At 49.9% G+C, this 24,685-nt stretch overlaps 1 protein-coding gene across 4 annotated transcripts in view; it reads right to left on the bottom strand.

Annotated features, from left to right (window-relative positions):
- Positions 1–4,085: 4,085 nt before the first annotated feature.
- TBC1D22B (TBC1 domain family member 22B) overlaps positions 4,086–24,685 on the bottom strand; it is a 77,423-nt gene continuing 56,823 nt past the window's right edge. For 2 of the 4 annotated variants that reach the window (XM_004590330.4, XM_058663784.1), the window contains 5 exons: positions 22,887–22,993; positions 22,457–22,532; positions 19,866–19,993; positions 19,502–19,597; positions 6,390–8,257 (listed from right to left, as the gene is read on the bottom strand). In XM_004590330.4, the coding sequence (XP_004590387.1) occupies positions 8,129–8,257; positions 19,502–19,597; positions 19,866–19,993; positions 22,457–22,532; positions 22,887–22,993 (536 nt within the window). In that variant the 3' untranslated portion in view covers positions 6,390–8,128. Of the gene's footprint in view, positions 4,515–6,198; positions 6,310–6,389; positions 8,258–19,501; positions 19,598–19,865; positions 19,994–22,456; positions 22,533–22,886; positions 23,027–24,685 lie in introns of those variants that run through there. The other 2 variants (XM_058663768.1, XM_058663778.1) reach the window with 2 other exon arrangements.

A 24,685-nucleotide genomic window follows, 5' to 3' on the forward strand; every position in this document is an offset into this window, starting at 1 on the left:
GAGGATTATTGCAAAGCCACAGAACAAGGTGCTGGACAGCTAGTTTAATTCTCCATTCCCCCAAGGGGCCAGGGTACAGGTGCTTACAGGTTGAGGTTGGGACTGAGCAGTACATGTTCAGCTCACACCCAAGTTCCAGGTTGGTCTGCAGTGCCAGTGGCCCTCCTTTGATTGGTCACCAATATTGTGTCCTTAGGGAATTTAGTTGACTGCAGACTGCAGACGGCACCAATCTGGGGGTTATGTGAAAGGGGGAGTTAATCTTTGCTTAGCGATTCCTGGAAACAAAACAAAACTCTCAAAACAAGACCAAGCATTAAGATGTTATCTACAGGAGAGACAAATGACATCATGGGTGCAGTCAGGAACACCTTACCTGGGTGGTGATTAGGGAGCTGTGTGGCTGGCTGCACCAGCCCCTCAATTCAGCGAGTTCATGTGGGCATGGGCCCAGCTTTCATTTGAGTTGGTGTCCGAGGGGCAGGCTTCAAACCAAGCAAACTGCTGGATGACACGTGGTAATTTTAAGTTTTTTCAGGAACTTTCATACTATTTCTAGGACCTCTTTTACTATTTTTTCTATTTTAGTTTCAGTAGTTTCAGAGGGAGGTGGTTATTCTGCTTGGTTTTTGTGGCATGGTATTGTGAAATAAGTGTTTCCTATCCATTTCCAAGTCTGCAACTCCTAAAGTCTTTGGAATCTTCAGGGAGCATGGAGGTCTCATTTGTACCACTGAGCTGACTGGGAGCTGGTCGCTGGAAGATCCAGGTGGGACGAGAGGCTGGGGCTCCCAGCCAACCTTACCTTTCATCTGGCGTGGGTGGCTGTCTGAAGGTCAACCAGTGGTCACTGACTTAATTAGTCATATATAAAACATGAGATCCCCAAGAAGCTCAAAAAAAGCAAGGCGTGGGGAGCTCCTGGAAAGCTCAACACATGGAGGGTCCTAAAGGGAGGCGCCGGAGAGGACACAGAAGCCGCATGCCTTGCCCTGTGCAACCTTCCACATAGCCTTCACCAGTGTACTCCATAATAACCTCTGCACTGAGCCAGTAAACGTGAGGCAAGTGTTGCCCCGGCTTGAAACTCGAGGAGGGGTTGGTGGGTCCTCCTCCCCACAGGTAGGGGGTCCATCAGCAGCACACACAGGTCAGACAGACAACTTCTGCTGGCATCTAAAGTGGATTGGAGGGCAGTGCGGAGCTGAAGCTGTCTCTAGGGAAATAATGTCAGAGTTGAATTCCTCTGGGGAATGGTGGCTCGCTTGCTGCTTGGGAGAAATCTCCCCAACACGTGGCATCAGAATCACAGTTTGGTACTTTTTCCTGCTTTATCTCACTCCTAAATAACAAAATAATATTTGCCCCCCCCCCTTTTTTTTAACATTTTTAAAAAGATTTATTTACTTTTACTGGGAAGACAGATTTGCAGAGAGAAACAAGGAGAGACAGAGAGAAAGATCTTCCATCTGCTGGTCTACTCCCTAAGTGGTCACAATGACTGGAGCTGAGTTGATCCAAAGCCAGGAGCCAGGAGCCAGGAGCTTCTTCCGGGTCTCCCATGTGGGTGTAGATTCCCAGGCCACAAGCAGAGAGTTGGAAGGGAAGTGGAGCAGCTGGGACATGAACTGGTGCCCATATGAGATCCCAGCACATGCAAGGTGAGGACTTTAGCCATTAGGCTATCACGACGGGAACAAACATTTGACTTTGAAAAAAGAAAGGTGATTCTGACTCAGGTTGCAAATTAGGATGAACTTTGGGCACATTACGCTAAATAAAATAAGTACATCACAGAAAGACAAATACTGTGAGGGACTTGATACATGTGGGACTTGGCACAGCCAAATTCAGGGATAGAAAGTGGGAACCATGGCTGCCAGGGTCCAGGGACAGAGGGAATTGCGAGCTGATGTATAATGGGAAGAAAGTGTCAGGTTTGCAAGTTGAGGAATTCTGGATAATGTGAAGGTGCTTAACAGTATCTCGAGTGAACGCTCAGAAGTTACTACGATGGGAGCAGGTGTTGCGGGCAGTGTATAAGCTGTCTGTGTCTCCCATCAGAGTACCTGGTTTACGTCCCAGGTCCTCTGCCACTGAGGCAGTCCCTGATGGGGCACAGCACTGACGGCTCCAGCAGCTGGGCCCCTGCTAAACCTGCAGCACTCCCAGATCTCACCCCAGGTTCTGGCTTCAACCTGGCCCTGCCCTGGAAGTGAATCAGTAGATATAAGATCTCGGTCTTAGCTTTTCAAATAAAATGAAATAAATTTGAAAAATGTTTAACTAAGATCATAAATGTTAGGTTGGATACATTTTATCACAGTTCTTTTTAAGTCTGAGCAACACGATGAATGGAACATAGAACAATGATTTCAATGACTGCAGATTTTAAAATATAAATCATAGAGCAAACAAGTAAAGTAACATCTTTAAAGTGCCAGAAAAAGAGAGAAAGAGAGAGACAGAGAGAGAAGGTGGGCTTAGCAATGAAGGCAAAATCAAGACATGAGCACAAGCATGAATGCTGAGAGAACTGTCAGCAGACCTACTGGGAACGGAAGTGCGATATTTTTAGCTGAGAGGAAAGAACTCTACCAGGAGCAAACGTGGAACTTAAGGAAGGAAAGAACATTCACCGCTTCCTCTTCAGGGCCTTACGCATCTGCGTGATCACCGAGAGCAAAACTCCCAGATCCTGGCCAGGTTTCTCAGTACGTATAGATGTCATCCACCCGCATCAACTACAACACCCTGGGGAAGGTGAGAGGACTTAAACGTTTATAAAGCTTGCACATTTGACTTTAGGTAGCAAACTATTTTTTTTCAAAGATCTATTTATTTTACTTGAAAGTCAGGTTTTTTCTTTAAATGTTTGTTTTTATTTGAAAGGCAGGTTCTACAGAGAGGAAAGATCTTCCATCCACTGGTTCACTCCTCACATGGCCACAACAGCTGGAGCTGGGCTGATCCCAAGATGCACCTGGGCCATCCTCCACTGCTTTTCCAGGCTAATTAGCAGGAAGCTGGATCAGGAGTGGAGCAGTCAGCCCAGAGCTATGCTTAGCGGCTAAATTCTTGCCTTGCGTTCACTGAGATCCCACATGGTTACTGGTTCATCTCACGGCTGCTCTATTTCCTATCCAACTCCGTACTTGTGGCCTGGGAAAGCAGTAGACGATGGCCCAGAGCCTTGGGAGCCTGTACCCATGACAGAAACCTTGGAAAAGCTCCTGGCTCTTCATCGGCTCCACTGTGGCCACTTGGGGAGTGAGACAGCAGATGGAACATCTTTCTCTGTTTCTCCTTTTCTTGTAAATTTACCTTACCAATAAAAATAAATAAACAAGTCTTAAAAAGTGGAGCAGCTGGGTCTAGAACTGGCACCTATATGGGATGCCAGCACCACAGGATACAGGATTAGCTTTACTTTGCCACTGCTCCAGCCCCAACAGATGATAAACTAAGTCTAAGTCTAAGCAGATTCTGCATGGTTAGGCTTAATCCTTAGATTAATCTCTTAAAAAACAGAGATACAGCCCAAAGTCGATAGAGGAGAATATTCAAAGAATTCAAAAGAATTAAGCTGAACACAAAAATAAGTAGAATGGCAGAAATAAATCTAATCATATTTAGAATCACTGTAAACCACCTAAATGAAAACAAGTCTGTTTGACTGCATGGGAGAACAAGACCCAACCGTTATCACATCTTGAAGAAATTCACATTAAATATGAAGACAGATAAGTAGTGAGAAGGATGCAAAAAAAAAAAAAAAAATGTGGAGACCAGCTCTGGGTTCTCCCCTGTCCGGCAGGTGTGAGGTGGGACAGGTATCATGGGGTCATCCTTGGGACATGCATGCTTCATGTCCCTACAAGCACGAGTAGCTGAGGATCCGTTTCTCTGGTCTTCCCCCGGCCCCCACCCCACAGCCGTCACTCTCACCCCCTGCATAGCTAAACTGGACAGGTGTCCTCAGTCCTTGTCATAAGGGGATGCTTCTGCTCAACGTGTTGGCTGTGGGGGCAGAGCAGCCACTCTGGCACGCTGGCCCTGCCCAGGAAAGCCACTGAACATTGGTGCAGCTGACAGCTTCCCAGGCTCTCTGACCAGGAAGCAAGGGTGGGAAGTGCTGAGAGAGGAGTGGCAGGATTGGTTCTGGGGACTTGATTTTAGCCCCTGATCCTCCAAGCTTCACATGGGCCAAGCCTAGCCACACGCTGTCCACCAGAGGCTCCTGCCTCCAGAAGCCTATGAGGTGACCAGCAGGAGATTCATCGCCCAATCTCTTCCTGGAAGAACAGAAGCAGAGGTCTGTTTAGGTAGAATTGCAGAGACTGAGCTCCACCAACATCGCACATGCTGAGGTCACACTATGCCAGCGCTGGCTTCACAGGTTTTGTCAATTTTCCAGTCACAAGCAAACACATTTCAGAAAATGCTAGACTTCAAAACACAGTGAAGAGGAGTTCATGTTATCTTCAGCCTCAGGAACAATTATGGCCTTGTTTCTGATCATAACAGAGATAATGTCCACGTTTTATGGCAAATGTTTTATGGCAAAGTCAACTGCGAACAGGCTCCCCACTATATCTAATGGGGAAGTTCTGTTTTCATAGGTTCCCACTGTAAATCCCCCTTTCTCCCTAAATCCTAGTATGTTTCCCCCTGCCCTGGTCCTCACAGAACCCTCATTTTTATTAGGGCATATTTGGCTGGCTGGAATAGAGCAATCCCCCAACCTCCCCCTGTCACCTGGTGTGACCTGCTGCAGAGACTTGCTTCTGCCCAGTGCATTGTAAGAGGAAACACGACAGGGAAGTGTCCTCAAACCTTAACCCAGCACTGTGGGCCAGGCCTTGTTGACACAGTGGGTTACACTTGTGCATGAATTGCCTGCATCCCCATCAGAGTGCCTGGTTCGAGTCCTGGTTACCTCATGCTTTCGTTTGAGCTCTCTACTAATGCACCTGGACGGCCCAAGTGTGGGCACCTGCCACCCACATGGAAGACTGAAGGGGGTTCCTGACTTATGGTCTCAGCCTGTTGTGTACATTTTGGGAGCGAACCAATGAACAGCAAATCTGCCTCTCCTGGTCTGTCACTCTACTTTTGAAAACTAATCAACCCCCACCCCCATACACACAAAAAATCATTGTCGGCACATTTCCTTTGTCCCTTTAATTGATCCTGTTGCCTAGAAAATTGGGTGTGGAAACAGCTGGAGTGACAGCGAGCCAGCTGGATCAAGGAGACCTAGCAAGGAATCCAGCAGACCAGCCCTGGCTTTTCCATTCTGGAATTGCAAACAAGTATAATTCACTTAGTTTTGGTTTGTGTGACACATGGCTGAATCGAATTCTTAAATGGCTCCCAACAACTAAAATCCAGAAACTCTCCCAAAGTATTCCAAGGTGGAGTAGCAGGTGGGACATAGGAGACACACCAGACAGAGCAGCATCCTGTACCTGAGTGCCCGGACAGGAGTCTGAGCTGCACTCGCCTTTCCAGCTGCCTCCTTGTGTGCACCTGCAAGGCAGCAGGTCATGGCTCAAGTGCCTGGGTTCCTGCCATCCATACGGAAGACCTGAGTTCCTGGCCCTGACTTTGGCCTGGTGCACTCAGGCATTACTGTGGGTATTTGGGGAGTGAAGCAAAGCAGTGAACTAGAGGATGGGTGACCTCTCTTGGTCTCAGTATTTCAAATAAATTCATAAATCTTAGAAAATTTTAACATGAATCCTTTGAACAATGAAGTAGGGAGAAGCTCTGGGTAGAGAAGCTATTCCAATCTACCCTCTGTCGGGGGTAGTTGGGTAGCTTTCTTCAGACATTTTGCAGTGAGGTTTACGAAGAGAAAACCATCAGCCACCAGCCCAGAGCAGGCCTGCTGAAGGGCCTGATGGGGAGGCCAGGCCGTGGTATGGCCTGGTGGCGAATGGCCTCAGTAGCAGGTTGGCTCTGCACTTCCATCCTTGGCCCTGGTCTGGGTCCTCCATGTGCCACAAGGATGGTTCTAGAGAGACTGCAGGCTTTTGCCCACCACTGGGATTCCAGTGGGGAGTTTCTACCTTCCACTAGGCTGCCCACTTCTTGTGCATCAGTAAAGCGGCCCTCAGCAGGGGCTTGTCCCCACACTCAGCACCTGGTACCCCCTCCATCAACGGTGAAGAACCATGTCCCCAGCTCTGTCACCTCTGTGGTGTCCTTCACTGAGCAGGTGTCAGGTGAGTGTCTGCTGGAATCCTCCAAGGAGGCCTTTCCACCTCTGGGTGAGGCCCTGCTTGCCCACCTGAAGACACATTCCTATATGTATAAGGAAAACCCAAAGAGGGAGATCCTTGAGGTTATGACTTCACACAAACCACAGCACAGAAGTCAGCAGGTGGAGGAGGAAATACACTGTTTATTTACAATTCTTTCACTTTATCCACAATTTCCCATACAAACATAAAAACTAAAAAAATAAAACCACCACTTGGGAACGCAAGTGTCTGTCTGTAATTAGTTTGGATGAAGGAGGCTCCCCGCCTCCCCACCCCATGTAGAGGGAACTACTGAGGCACACCGACTCGGGGAGAAGGGTGGGCAGAGGGGGGATGCCTGAGAGACAGCTCTGGGTGGGACCCTGACCTTCCCACAGGGTTGTGGGTGGGGCTGGGGTTCCTCTGTTGGCAAACTTGGGGATATCTCCCGCTGGGGATGCAGCCCTGTAGGGTGACAGGTGCTGTTCCACCTCCCAACACCAAAACCAAGCAGGGGTCACATGCGTCACGGGCTGTGTGAGGAGCGATGGTGGTAGCAGGGGACATGGAATGCTGCTGTGAGAAAAGCTCCAGCCCGGGAACATGGGCAGCCTTAGCCTTGGCAAAGACCAGTCAAACCACAACTTCTGAATTGCATGTTGACCCAAAACACGTTAAGTCGAATGTGCTCCCTGGACTCTTGAGTGGAGGGGCAGGGCCAGAAACTTGCTTCTGCCTCGATGGTCCCTGCATCGGGAGGTTGCTGTGGTGACGGTCTGGGCAGGGTGGGGTTGTGGGGGTCTGTGCCACAGATAGCAGGGCAGATGCTCCAGCAAAGTCCGGGAAGAATGGGAGGAAAGCGGAGGAGAGAAACAGAGACCGATGCTTGAGAGGGGCTGCAGTCAGTGTCCAAAGCTGCTCCCTACCCGGCCACATTCACACCTCCATGCAGGGTACCCTGGCACATACACAGAGTCCCAGTGGCCCCGCGGGCGCCTTCTTCTGTGCTGGTAACCTATGCTGCGTTCACATGTTGATGCACATTATAAATATAAAATCATATCTGCTACAAAGAGGACATATATTTGTACATCTTTACCCATATACATAATAACACAATTTACACATAATATCTTGGAGTGGGTCCTCATGGAAAAAGGTTTGGAGAGGGAAGGAGTCCCTTCTCCCTCCCGCCTTGATCCCTCTCGAGGGAGCTCAGCCAGTTGGGCCCCTGTGGCCCTTCCCAGCTGGGGCGGTCAGGACTGGAGAGGATATGGGGAACCAGACATGTGACAAGAAGTGGAGGGACGGCATGATGCACACACTGGCCCTGGGGTGCAGGCCTCACCCAGAACTCCCAAGCGTCCATGTTCCTCCATCTGAGAACCATGGGCTAAGAGGCTGCCCCTACCTGACTCAGGGCAGCAGGCAAAGGGTTAGGGAGAGGTCTTAAGGGGCTGGTAGTCTTATGAAAACAAGGGTGTTTCTGACTTGTGATCAAATCATATCAAGTTACAAAAAAACAATCAGTTGGGGGGCCTGGAGGCAAGACACATGGCCAGTTAGTCCGTGTCGGGACAATGTGAGTGGGGACCCTGAGCCCTTCCCCTTCTTTCATCCCGTTCACTGTGAAGGGGCAGACAACCCTGTACCTCCTTCTCTGGCCTTCCCCGCATGGCATGGAATACTGACAGTGGTCCAAAGGGCGCCTCCAGAGACGTGGAGTGCTGGACGCCAGGCAAGTTAAGACCTGGGCAGCGGCTGGGAGCTTTGTACAGCACGAGTGGTTCCTGGCCGGGGTTCGCGGCTCGCGCCATGGCCACAGTGATCAGATTGCTATCAGAGATGGGGCAGTCTGGGTCCCCAGGCGGAGACAGCACCTATCGGCGGTAGTGATTGGGGGCGTCGGCAAACATGTACTTGAGTCTGTAGGCCTCAGCCAGCAGTAGCCCGATCTCTTCGTTGCCCCAGTGTATCGTTGGCAGGTTCTGCAGCAGCATGAGCAGACCCTGCAATGCGAGACAAGACTTCAACCCAGCCCACAGGCCCAGGCGTTGTCAGGCCCTCACTTGGAGGTCAGGGCCTAGAGTGGGGCCCCTGCCTCCTGGTCACATGCCCAAAGGCTCTGGTCCCCCTCCTACCATGGCCCCAGGCCCTTGCCACCACAGGAACACTCTATATCACACTCTGTGACTTACTAACACCCCTGGCCTGTTTAAATTCCTCCAGTAGATGACACGGCTGTGCTGAAGGCCGTGCTGAAGGCCGTGCTGAAGCTAGGAGCTGGGGGCTTACTCTGGGTCTCTCTCTTAAGTGACAGAGACCTAAGTACTAGGCCCATCCTCTATTGTCTCCCAGGCACATTTAGGGGGAGGTTGGATTAGAAACAGAATCAGGGGCCCGGCACAGTAGTCTAGGGGCTCATGTGAGGGCATCCCATATAGGCGCCAGTTTGTGTCCCGGCTGCTCCACTTCCCATCCAGCTCTCCGCTTGTGGGCTGGGAAAGCAGTAGAGGACGGCCCAATGACTTGGAACCCTGCACCTGCGTGGAAGACCTGGAAGTTCCTAGATCCTGGCTTCAGATTGGCTCAGGTCTAGCTGTTGTGGCCACTTGGGGAGTGAACCAGTGGTTGGAGGATCTTTCTTTCTGTAAATCTGCCTTTCCAATAAAAATACATAAATCTTTAGAAACATTGAAAAAAAATAAAGAAAGAAGAAGAAGCAGAGGCAGGAGTTGAACCAGATGCTTCACTACGGGATATGGCATTGTAATCAACAGCTTAACCTGCAGCGCCACAATGCCTGTCCTGACAATAAAGACTTTAAAGAGAGAAAAAGACTTATCATCCAAATATATAGCTCTTAATTTTCAAATATTTGTTTTTAGTCTTTTCATACATGTTCCTTCTTTAAATAGTTGTAATTATAACCTTCTATGTGGTTTTTTTAAAAAAGATTTATTTATTTTTAGTGCAAAGTCAGAGATATACAGAGAGGAGGAGAGACAGAGAGGAAGATCTTCCATCCGATGATTCACTCCCCAAGTGACCACAACAGCCAGTGCTGTGCAGATCCAAAGCCAGGAACTTCTTTCAGGTCTCCCACGCGGGGGCAGGGTCCCAAGGCTTTGGGCCGTCCTCGACTGCTTTCCCAGTCCACGAACAGGGAGCTGGATGGGAAGTGGAGCCGCCGGGATTAGAACCGGCGCCGCTATGGGATCCTAGCGTGTTCAAGGTGAGGACTTTAGCCGTTAGGCCACCGTGCCGGGCCCAACCTTCTATGTGCTTTAAAAAGCACTTTAAAAAGAACTTTCTTTTTTTTTATTTTATTTTTAATTAATATTTAGCATTATATGACAGTTTCATAGGCTTTGGGAATCCCCCTCCCCCTCCCCTCCCCCCTGGTGGATTCCTCCACCTCGATGCAGCATTACAGTTCAAATTCAATCAAGATTCTTTCCTTGCAAACATATATTAAGCATGGAGTCCAGCTACTTATTGTCCAGATGGGTTGAATAGTTTCTTGGGGAGACCATTTCTGGTCCGAAGTCAGAGCTGGTATAATATCATCACAGTCAAAAAAGAACTTTCATGCTCTCCCACATGGGTTTCTATCATGATTATTCCTGGCCTGAGCCATTATGATGCCGGGAGAACTGGTTTCAGTCCCAGCTCCAGTCCCAGTTCTGGCTTCCTGCTGATGCACGCCCAGGAAGACAGCAGGTGACAGCCGTTAGTTGGATCCCTGGAACGGATGTGAGCGCCTGGACTGGCTAACTGGTTAACTCCTGGCTCTGGCTCAGTCCAGCTCTGGTCATTACAGGCATTCTCTCTGACAGTCTTTCTCTTTCTCTCTGCCTCTCCAATAACTAAACAAAAAAGCTTTTTAAAGATTTACTTATGGGCCCGGCGGCATGGCCTAGAGGCTAAAGTCCTCGCCTTGAACACCCCGGGATCCCATATGGGCGCTGGTTCTAATCCCGGCAGCTCCACTTCCCATCCAGCTCCCTGCTTGTGGCCTGGGAAAGCAGTCGAGGACGGCCCAATGCCTTGGGACCCTGCACCCGCGTGGGAGACCTGGAAGAGGTTCCCGGTTCCCGGCATCGGGTCGGCGTGCACCGGCCCCGTTGCGGCTCACTTGGGGAGTGAAACATCGGATGAAATATCTTCCTCTCTGTCTCTCCCCCTCTCTCTGTATATCTGACTTTGTAATAAAAATAAATAAATCTTAAAAAAAAAAAGATTTACTTATTTATTACATGAAAGGCAGTGTTAAAGAGGGTGGAGGGAAGGTAGATTTTCCATCTGCTGATTCACTCTCCAAATGGCTGTAACAGCCAGGGATGAGCCAGGCTGAAGCTAGGAACTTTTTCCAGGTTTCCTATGTGGGTGCAGAGGCCCAAGAACTTGGGCCATTCTCCACTGCTTTCTCAGGCCCATCAGCAGGGAGTTGGACTGGAAGTGAAGCAGCTGGAACTTGAACCAGAGCCCATACGGGATGCTGGCATTGCAGGCAGTGGCTTAACTGATTATGCCACAATACTGGCCCTACCAAAATATTTAAAAATTATTCTTAATGTTAATAGTATATCACATGCTATATCCTAATTTACTCAACTGTTTTCCTTTTGTTGGATACTTAATTTGATGCTTTTAAAAAGATCTTTATTAATAAGACCACAGCACATCTTTCTCCGTATCTCCCCTCTCCTTTGTGATCTCCATGGGTCACCCTCTGCAGCCCTCAGTGACTGGCTTCGCCCTACTGTCCACTCACTGTCCTGTGTCCACAGCTCATCCGAGCCAGGCCCACTCCAGCCACCTGTGCCTGCACCGGCACGACTTACTTTCTCCTGTCCTTTCACAGCGGAACACCCCCCTCGCCCCTCCCCACTACCCAAATCTATCTCGGGCGGGCATTTAGCCTGGTGGTTAGGATGTTTGGGAAGATGTCCACACCCCCATCTGGGGGCCTGGGTTTGACTCCTGGCTCTAGCTTCTGGCTCGAGCTGCTTACTTTTCTGGCTCGAGTACAGACCCTGAAAAGCAGCAGGCGATGGCCTAAGTGGCTGGGCTTCTGCCACCTGCATGGGAGACCTGCATGGGGTCCCTGGCTCCCAGCTTTGGCGCAGCCGGCCTCAGTGAACCAGTGAATGGAGCTCTATCTCTCTGCTGCTCAAATAAATAGGTGGTTTGTTTTTGAAGTTACTAACAAAAATTTTTTTAATTTCTTTTTTAAAAAAGCTTTCTTTCTACTGGAAAAGCATATTTACAGAAAGAAAGAGAAACAGAAAGACAGGTCTTCCGTCTGCTGGTCACTCCCTAAGTGGCCACAATGGCTAGAGCTGAGCTAATCCGAAGCTAGGAGCCAGGAGTTTCTTCCAGGTCTCCCACGTGGGTGCAGGGTCCCAAGGCTTTGGGCTGTCCTGCTTTCCCAGGCTACAAACCGGGAGCTGGATGGGAAGTAGAGCAGCCAGAACATGAACTGGTGCCTATTTGGGATCCCAGCAGATGTAAGGCTAAGATGTAGCCATTAGGCTATTATGCTGGGCCCCAATTTTTAATGACAAGACTTCTCTTCAGATTCCAATGTCCTTCATACAGTTCCATGGAAACAGCATATTAGAAAGGACATTAGAATTAAAAGTGAATGTGATATTTTAGGTTTTCTCCACCTAATTTTTAATCTATTTAGCATTTAATCATAGTTACTTCCTCTCGTGTTAAAAACTCCTGTTAGACGTTCCAATGACCAAAGAGTTTTCCATAATGCAAGACAGACCATAATTAGCTATCTGTACTGAGCCCTGGAGTTTTTCTAGTTTTTCACCTTCATAAAACTATTACGAATATCTTTGAGCAAAAAGACACTTCTTGGATTGTTCCTTTGGATTAAGTTCCTAGAAAACGAAATTACTATGACACAGGGCACAGAACGTTGAAGGTACTTAATGCTCATTCAGAAAAAAATAAAAAAGTGCATTCCAGCAGGCGGCCCCTCTGCTGGGATCCCTGCCAACAGCAAGTACTCTCAGTACACACACACTTGATTCCCTGAGACCTGTTTCCCTCACACCGCCTGCATCCAAAGGGCTGTGAACTCATGGAGGAAGATGAGGAGCCAGGGAGGACTCCTTCCCCGCAGGCCGCACCCACTGCTTCCACTGCTTCCACCGGAGCTTGCAGCCTCTGCCCTGAAACTGCTGGGCTCGCCCCTGGGGTGTGTTGGCCACAGAGGATCGCCATTTCTATCTCAGCTTAAAAAAAAAGTTGACCTGCCCCTAGGCCTTTTGTCCTTACTCCCCCACCTCTTACACCCCGGGGGAGGAAGGGGAAGGGATTTATCTGGCTCAATGAATCAAGCTTAAATCAGGTCTCAGCCTGTTCTGTACCCTAGCATGTCTATATATACACAAAACACAACTCAGAGTAATCAAAATATTTTATAGACAAATTTGTGAACTTCACCTCTGTGTGGAGAGATTTCAGGTCACCATTTTGCTTGCCTGATTTGTTTACTGGAATTTTCTGCTTTTTCTCGTGTCACTGGTAAGAAACACAGCCAGCAGAGGGCTGAGTCTTCTAAAGCGAATATTTTTTGCAGAGATGGGAGCTACCCATAATTTCCAAAGCTTCCAGCCTCAAGAAAATCTCTCCAGAAGCTTCCAAATTATCCCACCCCGGCCAAGCTAGCTGTCCAGGCTTCCCCAAGGGAAGTGAGGCTTCGTTTGAAGGATCCACTCTGCCACCACGTGGTCGTGCCAGAGAACTGCAGCGCCCCAACCCCCAACCAGGGCTAATGAATGGAGCAGACATAAAGGCTGGAGGACAAAGGTTAATCACAAGCCAGGGTAGAGAAGAGGCGCTCCAGGCACATGGAGGTTGCTGACTAGTTACCAAGCCATTCTGGCAGGACATGTCATCAGAGCAAATTCTAGTTGGGAGAAGACAGCTTCTTCTTGATTGAAGGAAGGGACAGTGGCCTTTCTCAGGAAAATAAAAAGTGGAAATGTCTGGAATAGCAGGAAAGGGTCTTGTACGGGTACCTGCAGAAAACCTAAACATCTTAAAGAAAGGTGACAGGGGAGGAATCTAAGCCATGTGTCAGGGGTGGGAAAAACCAAAACTAGGTAAGGAGCAAAAGGAAAAGGACCAATATTACATAATAAGCAAGGAGACTTTTTAAAAAAAATTATCTTTGAAACAGAGAGATCTTCTAATCCTGGTTTATTCCCCAAATGCCTGCAAAGAGCCAGGGCTGGCCCAGACGCCAGAAGCCAGTCCTGCATTCCGATCTCCCACGTGGGTGGCAGGGACCCATGTCCTGCAGCCCCCATCTGCTGCTCCCAGGGTGTACTTCAGCAGAAGCTGGACTGGAAGCTGAGCTGGGACTCAGTGCCGGGCAGTCCAATGTGGGATGCAGCAGGATTCCCAGTCAGGGTCTTAACCCCTGTACCACAGCAGTCACCCCAAGACTGTTCTTTCAGTAAGGAAACCATACAGGGAAAACTCCTTAGAGCATGTTCAGAGGCTGGAAGTACAGGGAAGTGGGAGAACTCCAGGATAACATTTCTTCCATCAGCACTCAGTGCAGGCCCCATGGGGTTCTAGGTGCTTCACAGTTCACTGAATCCTCACATCACCTCACGAGACAGCATTACAGGCGAGGAGACTAAAGGACACAGTTTGAGGAACTTGTCCAAAGTCTGGCTCAGATCTGAACCTGCACAGTCTGACTCAAGGGCCTGTGCACATAATAATAACCCTGTATAAGAACACTTCTAAAAGTCTGTGGAAAATGGAATTAAAAGATAAAATTTAATCTGGTGCAGAAAACTTGAGATCCACGCATAGCTGGTTTTTTTTCCCTCCATAATACATACTTTCTGTGAACTTTTTGGAGATTCTGCATATGTGTCTGTCCTGGAGGGAGAAGGGAAGCCGGGCATAGAGCAGAAGGACAAAGGAAGTCCAAGAAGAGGTTGTTTGAAAAGACCCTTCAAGAGCTGGTTACTGCAGCTGCAGACAAAGGCAAGCGCAACCCAGCAACAACCAACAGCGGAAGAACCCAAAGGCCACAGAAAGCACTTTCTTCTCACAGAAGACGTGGGTCGGGAGTCACTTTGCAATGCTGCCACCGCCTCTGCAAGTGTCAATTTAAACATGCAAACTACTCTCCTAGTCAGAGAAGCAATATCAAGTCTCTCCTGTTTTGAGAACTGGGTCCCAGCACATATTCAAGACAAACGTGTCTTTGCGTGTCAGTTTTTGAGTCCCACTCTCATCCTCCATGCCAAAGCACCCAGTGCACCCCTCAGAGCTCCCCTCTACGCACCTGTGCCTCCCACACCAACCAAAACTGGGCTGAGAAGCTTCAAGTCCCTGGGAAGCCCTCTTATGGGCAGGACACAAACTGACAATTCAGCAAACGTCTGTAAAGACAGGGCTTGCACTGGGCAAGGCTCCACAGGACACCAGGAGTTCCTGCAGAAGCAGCGGGCGGATGCCATCTGGTTCAAGGGAATTATTTACATTCAGTTTGCGATTCAGGCCTGGAACATCCCACGGGTCTGCACTGCTTCATTGAATAATCCCAGCCCGTGTCCTCAAAAGGCACCTTCGGAGTGGGAGCCTCGTCACAGTTTGCTTCAGTAAGACAGGAGCCAAGGATTCTGAGAGCAGCTGGTCCACTGAACTCCCTGCCGTCTCCCTTTTATGTACTTAAAGGGGACTCTACTAGCTGCACAGCCTCTGGCTGGGGTTTCTTAAAACCAGCCTCGGTAAGCCATCAGTGGCCTCAGCGGCATTGCCCTTGGTGCTGCTTCTCGGGGGGAGTTCTGCAACTGTAGGCAGTGGGATGCCACACAAAGAGCTGCTCTCTGCCCAGCATCCTGTGCCAGTCTGTGGGGACGCTTTGGGCAGCTAACCCTTCAATGTGTCTTCAGCCTTCCAATGAGGGGGAGGCTATCTGGGGGATGGAGAAGTCGTAAAAAGAGGAGGAGGAAGAGGAAGAATACGCAGATCCTTGCCTGAAGCAGCCCTTTGTGAGCTTAGCTCATGTGTTCCTGGAAGCACCCAGCAGCTTGAGGGAGAGGAACCAGAGGGTTGGGATCCAGAAAGTGGATTCTAGATTCTTGCCACTCACACCCTGGGTTAGCCTGGCCTAGCAACATGACGCTTGCTGTACTCCCTTTTCCTTGTTCGTAAGATGGGGTATTAGGCTGGGTGGGGCTTCTCCCTTTAAATTCCCCCTTATCCCAAACACAGAAGAAAAAAAATGTGGAAACAATGGTCTTACCCACTTTCCTGTAGCCCTTGACCCTCTGTGCCCTAATCAACTATGTAAAGATCATAAAAATAAAATAATTTAAAAAAAAGATGGGGTATTACTTGTAGGACTGGCAAGGACTAAGCGAATCAGAACAGGACAACATTTGGAATCCTATTTACCCATTCTGAGTGGCTATTCAGACTCAGTCTCAGGAAATGACAGAATCAATCCCCAGCCTGAGGCTGAAACAGCCCAGGGCCTCCTCCCAAGAACCAAGAACTTTGGCCCAGCTCTGCTGGAAACTCAGGCGCAGCAGCCAGGAGCCCTGAAGCACCTGCTGACCCTGTCCTAGCAGTCGTACATGTGCCTTGGCTCCCCCCTGCCCAGTGGTCTCAGGCAGGACAGCCCTTGGTGGGATCCGCCCCTGTCTGAGTGTAGACCCCAGACAGCTACTTAGTCAGGAAAGCCCAGGAGGCTCCTGCAGAGGCGGGCACACTGCCCTTGGCCCCGGATGTTCTGTTGGCTCTGCAGGTGCCACCCAGGGTGAGCCTGCTGTGGCCTATTGGTTATGTGAAAGAAAAACAATCAGAAACTTGGGGTCTCAAGGTTCTTGATGCACTTCAGTGATACCCAGACTTGGCAGTATGGAGCAGAAAACAACAGGAATGAGAATAAACGCACTGCTTGGAGGGCTATATGCCGAGCACTGCATTCTAATAGCTTTTCATGGATTAACACCTTTAATTCTCATGATAGTCCTAAAGATTGGCACTGTTACCCCATTTTATAGACAATAACACTGAGGTGCGGAGAGCTAAGGCTACATGACTAGAAAAGCAGCAGAGCAAGGTAGTCTGGTTCCAAACATTATGATTTAATGCTGGACTTCTCTGCACTGTCCCCCACTTTAGTGGGAGGGGGCTGTACCCCCACCCTGCTGGAGGGAGAGGCAGCTCTCAGCCTTGTCGCTAAGGCTAACAGTAGGGGGTCTGATGAAACTCCCACTTGCATTTCTGTAACCAATTCACCCGGTTTATCTCCGCGTCAGTCACTGTAGCTTTTAGCCCTCAAACGCTGCCCTTCCAGGATACCTGTGTTCATTTCCCAGAGCTTCCTTGGCCGTGATTTAATTACAAGTGGCCCCTTAATGGTTAGCATGCACGCACCTAGCTTCTCTGCAAAGAGCACGCCCAGTGGCTCCCAACCTCACAGTGCTCTCCTGCCCTCACCCCTCACCCCTCATCCCTCTGCTACGATCCTGTCTCAGAAAGGCCCACACAGTCCTGCTGTGGCACTGGGTGGGGGGAGCATCTGGATTATCTGGTCTAATGAAAGAGTGAAATCCCTTCACTAGGAGCACGAACTGAGGTGCCAACGCAGCAGCAGCAGACGGCAGGCCCCAGGTCCTTCTGTGGGTTCCATGTGAGACCCCAAATCCATCAGATAATGGAAAACGAGACCCTGTAAGTAGCATCTCTAGACACACATTGTCTTAAAAAAATCACAGCGTCCTGTCCTCTGCTCCACGGACCTTGTGAATCACGAAGAGCCATTCCACGAATCCCCTCCACTCCCCTCTGCTCAGTCTCCTGCTGACACGGCTCTCAGCCTGGCTCATGATAACTCAATTAGACTTCGTGCTCTCGACACGCTGCCCACCTCAACCACATTATCAGAATTGATAGCTCGCCCCGGCACACGGCCATGCAGCCCCTGGTCCTCATTTATCGCAGGACAGCCCTTCTGCTGCTGCTTGGCAGAGGCTGTGGCTCTTCATCAGCGGCCCGTGGCCTCCGCGCCACAGCTAGCGTCTACTCTGGATGTCGGCTCCTCTGCTGTCCTCCTCCTCCTGAAGCCTTCCCTCAGGCCACGTGGGTGCCATCTCTCCTCTACCTGCTGGGCAGCCTCCAGTTACAGAGGGCACTGCCAGGGGACCGCAGGGAGAGGCTGCTGCTCCCGACACCACCTAGGGTACAGTCAGAGCTCAGAAAAACGTTCAGCCTTTTCTGGATTTCTTTTTCCTATGTTTACAAGAAACATATGCTTGGGCCCCTGCTATCCATGTGGGAGACCTGGATGAGCCCTCAGCTGCCAGCTTCCAGCTGGCCCAGCCCTGGTTTGCTAGCCACTTGGGGGGTAAACCCAGCAGGGAAATGATCTCTCTTCTCTACAGTCTCTCTCTCTTTTTTTTTTTTTTGGTTACTCTGCATTTTAAATAAATAAGTAAATCTTTAAAAACAAAACCCAGAAATATACGTTTATTAAAAAGAAACCAACCAACTCCTTCAGGTGGAAAATGTGCAGGCCTTCCCTGGGTGACCTGGGGCTGGCCTCCCTGCAGCTGCTGGCCTGGCGAGCTTGTCCTCTCCCTGCCAACCCACCTGCCATGCCCACCCAGCGCAGGCCCTTCCAGCACAGGCTCCCACCTATCACTCCACCCAACCTCCTCTGCGCCATCCACCTCTGCTCCCTGGCCTCTTGATGCAAGAGGGTGCCAGGGCTAGGTCTTGTTTTCCGCTCTGTCCACACTCATTTCCTTAAGGATCTCACTTGGGGTCTGGCTTTACGAACACCTGGCTGTGGGCACCTGCATTTCCGGGTCCAGTCCAGACCTCCTTTCCGCTGACCTCCAAACTCATGAGACACATGTGTCTAATCCACATGCCCACCTGCCTAACTAATGGCATCTCACATGCAAACTGAATTCCTAATCTCCACCCCATCCCAACCCTCCCACAGCCCTGTCCCTCCCTTTCTGTCCTGCTCTACTGACTAAGCAGACCCCTAGTGAGCTGTTCTCACAGCCCCGACTCTCCCGCAGACCCTGCAGGAGGTCGTTGCTGCAAGCCTTACCCCACCTGCTGCTGGCAAAACACTCAGAATGATCCTCTGAAAAGGGGTCAGTCACATGCTTCTGCCCGAGGCCCTCTTGGGGTTCCCTTTCACCCAAAGTAAAAACCCAAAGTCCTCCTAGTGACCTGCATCCCTGGTGACTACTTCCCTGTCCTCCTATCTTCTGCCATGAGATCAATGTCAAGGTCCCTCAGTCCAGGCATGCGCTGCACGGGCCAGTACCTTGGCCCCAACTCCCCCATAGTTTGCAAGGCTTGCTCCCTGACCCTTTTAAAGCCTTTGCCCAGCACCATCTTCTCAGCACTCTATTCTAAATGGCAACCTCTCCCTTCACTACTACCTAATCAACCCTTTACCCCATTCTACTTTTAAGAATTACTAGTCTCTGGGGCCGGCACAAATGCCCAACCAGCTAATCATCTGTCTCCAAGTGTCGACATCCCATATGGGCACTGTTTGTGTCCTGGCTGCTCTACTTTCCATCCAGCTCCCTACTTATGGCCTAGGAAAGCAGTGGAAGATGGTCCAAGTCCTTGGGACCCTGTACCTGCATGGGAGACCTGAAAGAGGCTCCTAGCTCCTGGCTTCAGATTGGCCCCATTGTGGTCATTTGGGGAGTAAACCAGCCGATGGAAAATCCTTCTCGCTGTCCCTACTTTTCTCTGTAAATCTGTCTTCCTAATAAAAATAAGTAAACCTTTAAAAAAGGACTCATTCCTTATCACTTTATAACATTTTAAAATATTTACTGTTTACCATGCTTTTGCTTATTGGATGCTTTCTCCCTATCTAGCACATCAGCTCTATGAGAACAGAGACTCGGTGTGTTTCACTTCTCAGGACATCTGTGCCCTTGCCATGCCCAGCACACAGCAGGTATGTGATGCATACTGGCTGATGAATGAGCGGCAGATCTCTCAGGCTCACCCACTCACTCTGCAGCCTTTCCTGCACAAAAGCCCTTTCCACACACAGCAACCCCTCTGGGAGGGGCAACCTCTCTGAGTAACCCCCCTCCTTGCCTCTTTGCAGCTGAGTACCTGCCAAGGCACCTTCTTGCTGCCCTTTTAGAGCCCAGCTCCCATTTGGGCATTCCTTCCCCGTTTAGGCCAGCTTCTAGGCTGCTCACCTGAAAGTCCTCTTCGTCCAGGATCTCCTTTCTCCACTTGATCAAGAAGGCGGCACACACATAGAGATGAAAATGAGAGAACCCTTCTGGCTCAGACTAGGAAGGGAAAGAAAGAGAGGAGCTGCTGAGCCCTGACAACGAGCCAGCTCTGGTCCTCTAGGCCTTCTGGAAGGTAGAAGAGCAGCACAAGACCTGTTTCATGGTTGGACACAGGGGCCAGAAAGGATCCAACTGAGGTCCCGCCTGGACGGCAGAAAAACGGGATGGGCATGTGGGAGGTCCGTGCAGTTCCCTCTGGCAGGGTGGGGAGCTGGGCATCTCCAGGGCACCCTGGAGGGAAGAGAGGGCAGGGGTTTCCTGGTACCTGATAAGTGTCCCACAGGCGAATGGTGCAGCGAAGGGGAAGCTCCCGCATCAACAGGTTGTTCATCCAGCGAAAGGCAAACTGCAGGTATTCGACCTCGTACCTCCTGAAGTGATTATGCACCTGCTCTGAAACAAGAAGCATCATTGGTCTCAAGGTCATGAACCAAGAGCTCTGACCCTGACAGGATCACATAAATCAAAAAGTTTCCTTTGCTTGATCCCCAGTTCCCAGGGAGCCAGACACAGACAGACCAAGGGGCACCTGCGTCGTTCACACTGTTCACACTGGACTCTGTTACCGCATAGTGACACTGCAGGGCCCCTGTCATGTCCCACAGTGATCTCCTAGGTGCCCATCTCCCTTCCAGGGGTCTGCTCTGGCCACAGGGCAGCAGATGGAAGGTTCTTGATGTTGTCCTGTCCTATCACTCATCAGAGAAAGAGCCAGACTGGGAGAGAACGTTGGAGGGCACCTTGGCCGCCTTCCCAGTGGTGTGGATTCCTCTGCAGCATCCCTGGCAGATGGCAAGCGGCAGGGCCTGAACCACTGGCTGCAGTCAAGGGCAACCTCCTGCACGGACACACTGCATGATTCACTACCACGTGCTCCATCGTATTCAACCAGCCACCTGCTAACTGCCATCACTCGGGGCCTGTGTGTTCTTCTGGGGCAAGGCAAAACAAGCCTGATCCCTTGCGACGGTTCTCCAGAGAAGGCTCATGGAATCTGTCCTCTCCAGTCTACAAATCTAAAGAATAGGAACAGGTGCTCCTACCACAGCGGGTTTTGAGGATGAGAAAATGTAAGTGCTTACAGCACTACCTGGCATGTGGTAAATATTTAATACAAGTTTGAAAGAACTAATAACAATGATTAATGCTGGCAAGAGGAATTTAAGGACGGGAGAGGATTTCTATTTATTTTGTGCTTTCCTGAATTGTTTACATTTTTGGAATCAGGAAGTTTGAGCACCACTTCCCTAGTGCTAAAAAATGATAAAGATATATTCATTTAAAAGTCCTTAGTTTACCTATGAAACTGTGTCACATAATACAATGTAATTAATGAATTAAAAAAAAAAAAGTCCTTAGTCCTGGGGCTGGTGTTGTGGCACAGCTGGGTAAACCGCCGCCCACATGCTGGCATCACATGTAAGTGGCCCAGTTCGAGTCCGAGATGATTCTGATTCCATTCCAGCTTCCTGCTAATGTACCAGGTAAGGCAATGGAAGATGGCTAAAGTACTTGGGCTCCTGGTGGCCCCTGTGGGAGATCCAGGTGGAGGTCCTGGCTTCTGGCTGCAGCCTGGCCCAGCCCTGGCTGGTGTGGTAATTTGGGGAGTAAACCAGCAGATGCAAGATTTCTCTTTCTCTTCCTCTGTTACTATGCCTTTCAAATATGTAAATACTTTTTTTTTTAATTAAAAAGGAAGTCCATGTTTCTGAATCACTGTGTCTTTATCTATCAGGAATGTACAAGGGACGGAAAAAACAAGGACACAGTAGAAGGTGGACAAAACCATCGTCTCCTTCCCTGGGCAGGCAGCTTGGCACCAGAAGAGGGTAGCGTACACCCGCACTGCACTGTGGGGCAGGGTGCCGAGGCCTTGGCGAAGGTCCACCAAGGAGCTGACAGCTGGCCAGGGAGAGGACACCCAGAGGGGGGAGCACTACACATCTGACATGCAGGGAACGGTTGCAAAGAAGCCACGCGGCTGGGAGACAGAAATTCCCAATTACAGAAGGAAGCTGGAGTGAATGGGGAAAATCAAGGAAGGTTTCCATGAGAAGAGAACCTGGGAAAGCAGAGATACAATCCTGGTTGGCAGATACTAAACCTCTGTTTGGATCCACACAGAGGAATTAGCTGGTGTGGCAACAGCTGGAATCCTATTGCAGTTTCTCTATGAGGTATGAGCTGAGCTCACGGTCTGACCGTATGTGCCCCTAGGAAGCTAATCCTGACTTGTGTTTATGGGTCTCGGTTTCCCACCAGTCAACAGCAGAGCTTCTCACAGCGCCTTTAAATTGTAACATTCCACACTTCTAGGCCAGACAGCAACTGTAAGGCCCAGGAAGAGCCACATCTCAACTCCCCCAGTCAAATCCAGATCACAGGAAGCTGCAGTGAGCCCTCCTGGGGTCCTGGCCAGACCCAAGGGCCATGGGGTGCAGGCCAAGAGCTCCGAGATCCATCACCTTATGAAGGAAAGGCCCAGACTGAAGACCAAAGGCAATGGAGAGCCCCAGGAGGTTTCATCGCAATAGCTGGGCGCAGAAGCAGGATGTGACCTCAGAAAGAGGCAAGTGTGGGAAGACAGCTGGGAAGAGGATGAAGTGTATGGAGGAGGCAGCTCCTTCTCGGAGGAAACTGCAGCAATCCAGGGATGGCAGGAGGGCGAATTGTGGGGAGGTACTGAAGGAGCAGGGATGGGACTCGGATACAGAACACCAGGGGGAAATGAGCAGAGATGACAGCAGAGTTCTCAGCTTCCCTCCCTGGGATGCGGAAGGATGCTGGTGAGTGTGCTGGTGGGAGAGGCCATGGCTGGGAAGGGGGCTGGCGAGGGCAGGAGTGCCAGGAACCTACCATCAATCCGGCTGACGAGCTCTTCCAGGGCCTTGACCTTCTTCTGAATCCCTGGCTGTGCAAAGGTGTAGTTATCCTGCAAACGCCACAGAGCTGGGTTGAGCAGGGACTCCCCACAGCTGTGGTGATCACTGGAACACGTTTAAAAGCAAAAGCTGCCTTTTGGCGGGGGTGGTGGGGACAAAACAAAGTTGGCAAAGCCCTGTGTTGTGGAAACAAACCCAGATGCTTAGGGTGCCCAGGAGGAACTTACTCCACAGACAAAGGCATTACACATCTGTCCGTGGCTGTTTGGAAGCTGAAAAGCTAACGAAGGACACAGAGACAGAACAAAAGTTGTATGTGTGTGGCGGTGGTGGAGGGAGCCTGCCCAACACAGAAGAGAAATAAACAAACCAAAGCCCTGAAGGGAGCCCCAGGGCACACTCACCTGGATCCCGTCCAGCAGCTTGCTCATGCACCAGAAACTGTCAGCCTCAATGCTGCGCAGCATGTCCTGAGACAAGTTGGTCACATCAAAGTTCTCCACATCCTCTTCTGCAAAACAGAAGGTGGAGAGAGTGCAGCGCTCTGATCCAACACACACAGAGAAAGACAGAGCCTGGTGTCTTCAACAGGGCCTGGAAGCCTGAGAAGCAAGCTGACCCGTTGCCAAAGACCCAGGGCGCGCCCTTCCACTCCCATTATCAGGTGGCCAGGCAACAAGGGGTCCCTTACATCAGTTCATCTGGGTGGGCCCTGTCTGCTATAATCCACTCTGTTGGAGAAAATGACACTCAATGAGCGTCACTAAGCCCCTGGAAAAGGTCTAGAAAATCTGATTTCAGAATTTCAGAGAGCTGCCCAGTGCACTGCCACTTAACATACAGTAAGAATAGCTGGCCTTAGAGAGCCCCTACGGTTCACTTCAAAGACGGAAAGTCAATTCTGATAAGGCAGACCTGTGGCCTGCCAACTCACAAGTACAAGGTGTGTGGTTTGTGTGGGTTGTGTGGTGTGGTGTACGGTATATTTGTGGGGGGGTGTGATGTACCAAGCCTATGAGTGCCCTGGGCGGGAGTCAATTCCCTTGAGATGGATTTCCAGGACAGGTTCTGAAACGCACCGACCACAAAAGGTAACTCCAGGAACAAGAACAGTCCCATAGGCAATGTAGCTGAGGCATGTTACATTACACAGCTCCATCTTGAAATTCACAAAGATCACAGCCTACAAAGACACAGTAGGAAATTCTGTGTTAAGTAAATCTACTTAAGTTTGTTTATCCAGCACTTCCCACATTTATGAGAGCAATTCAAAAAACTCATGGAAAATGAAACTAAGATATTCTGGTGCAAAAATTTTGAAATCCTCGCATACAGTTTTTTCCCCCATAATATACACTGCTGTGAACTTTTTGAAAGCTCTTCGTAGTTAGTCACAAAAAAGCTTTAACATAAAGAAAAAAATTTTTGTTTTTAGAGACAGAGAAGGGGGGCGGGAAACAGAGACAGAGAAAGGGTGGGGCAGAAACAGAACACTTCCATTCACTGGTTCATTCCCCAACTGGCTGCAGTGTCTGGGGTAGAGCTGGGAATGCAATCTCCCACACAGGTGGTAGGAACCCAGTTAGTTGAGTTATCACTGCTATGTCCCAGGGTTGGCATTGGCAGGACACTGGAGTCAGGGAAGGGAGCTTGGCATAGAATCCAGGCATGCTGATATGGGATGTAGATACCCAAACCACTAGGCCACACTCCTGGCTCCCCACAGGGCCTCGATGAAAAAGAACTATCAGCTTCTCCAATATGTAAGCCTGTCTCTGTCAACCAGACAGGCTCCAGCATACTGCTGTCAGAGATCACCCAGAGATGCACAGGCCCCTGAACTTTGTGCTCATGGCAGCTCTTCTCCTTGGATTCACAAGCCATGTTTTCCAAACGGGTCCTTGTGGTCCCTAGTGCTACTGAGAGACACAGGTATCAGTTAAGAGGCATTCAGAAGCCACCCTTCCAGGTAAGAGAACGATTACTAAGTCCTGCATTTCAAACTCCTTGTGACAACATAAACAACTCCTGGATTCTCATTCTGCTTAAAGAGCTGTTCTTTATGGACATCAAGGGCTATAAAAAACAAAAACAAAAAAAACCTTTTTGGGGAGGGCACGGTACTTTGCCAGGAAATCTATGACCCTGGAAATGACCTAAAAGTCTGGCTTGATGTATGGCCACAGTTAATGCACGCAAAGTG

Source organism: Ochotona princeps, chromosome 1 (assembly GCF_030435755.1).
Source record: "Ochotona princeps isolate mOchPri1 chromosome 1, mOchPri1.hap1, whole genome shotgun sequence".
In the NCBI taxonomy this organism is placed as follows: domain Eukaryota; kingdom Metazoa; phylum Chordata; class Mammalia; order Lagomorpha; family Ochotonidae; genus Ochotona; species Ochotona princeps.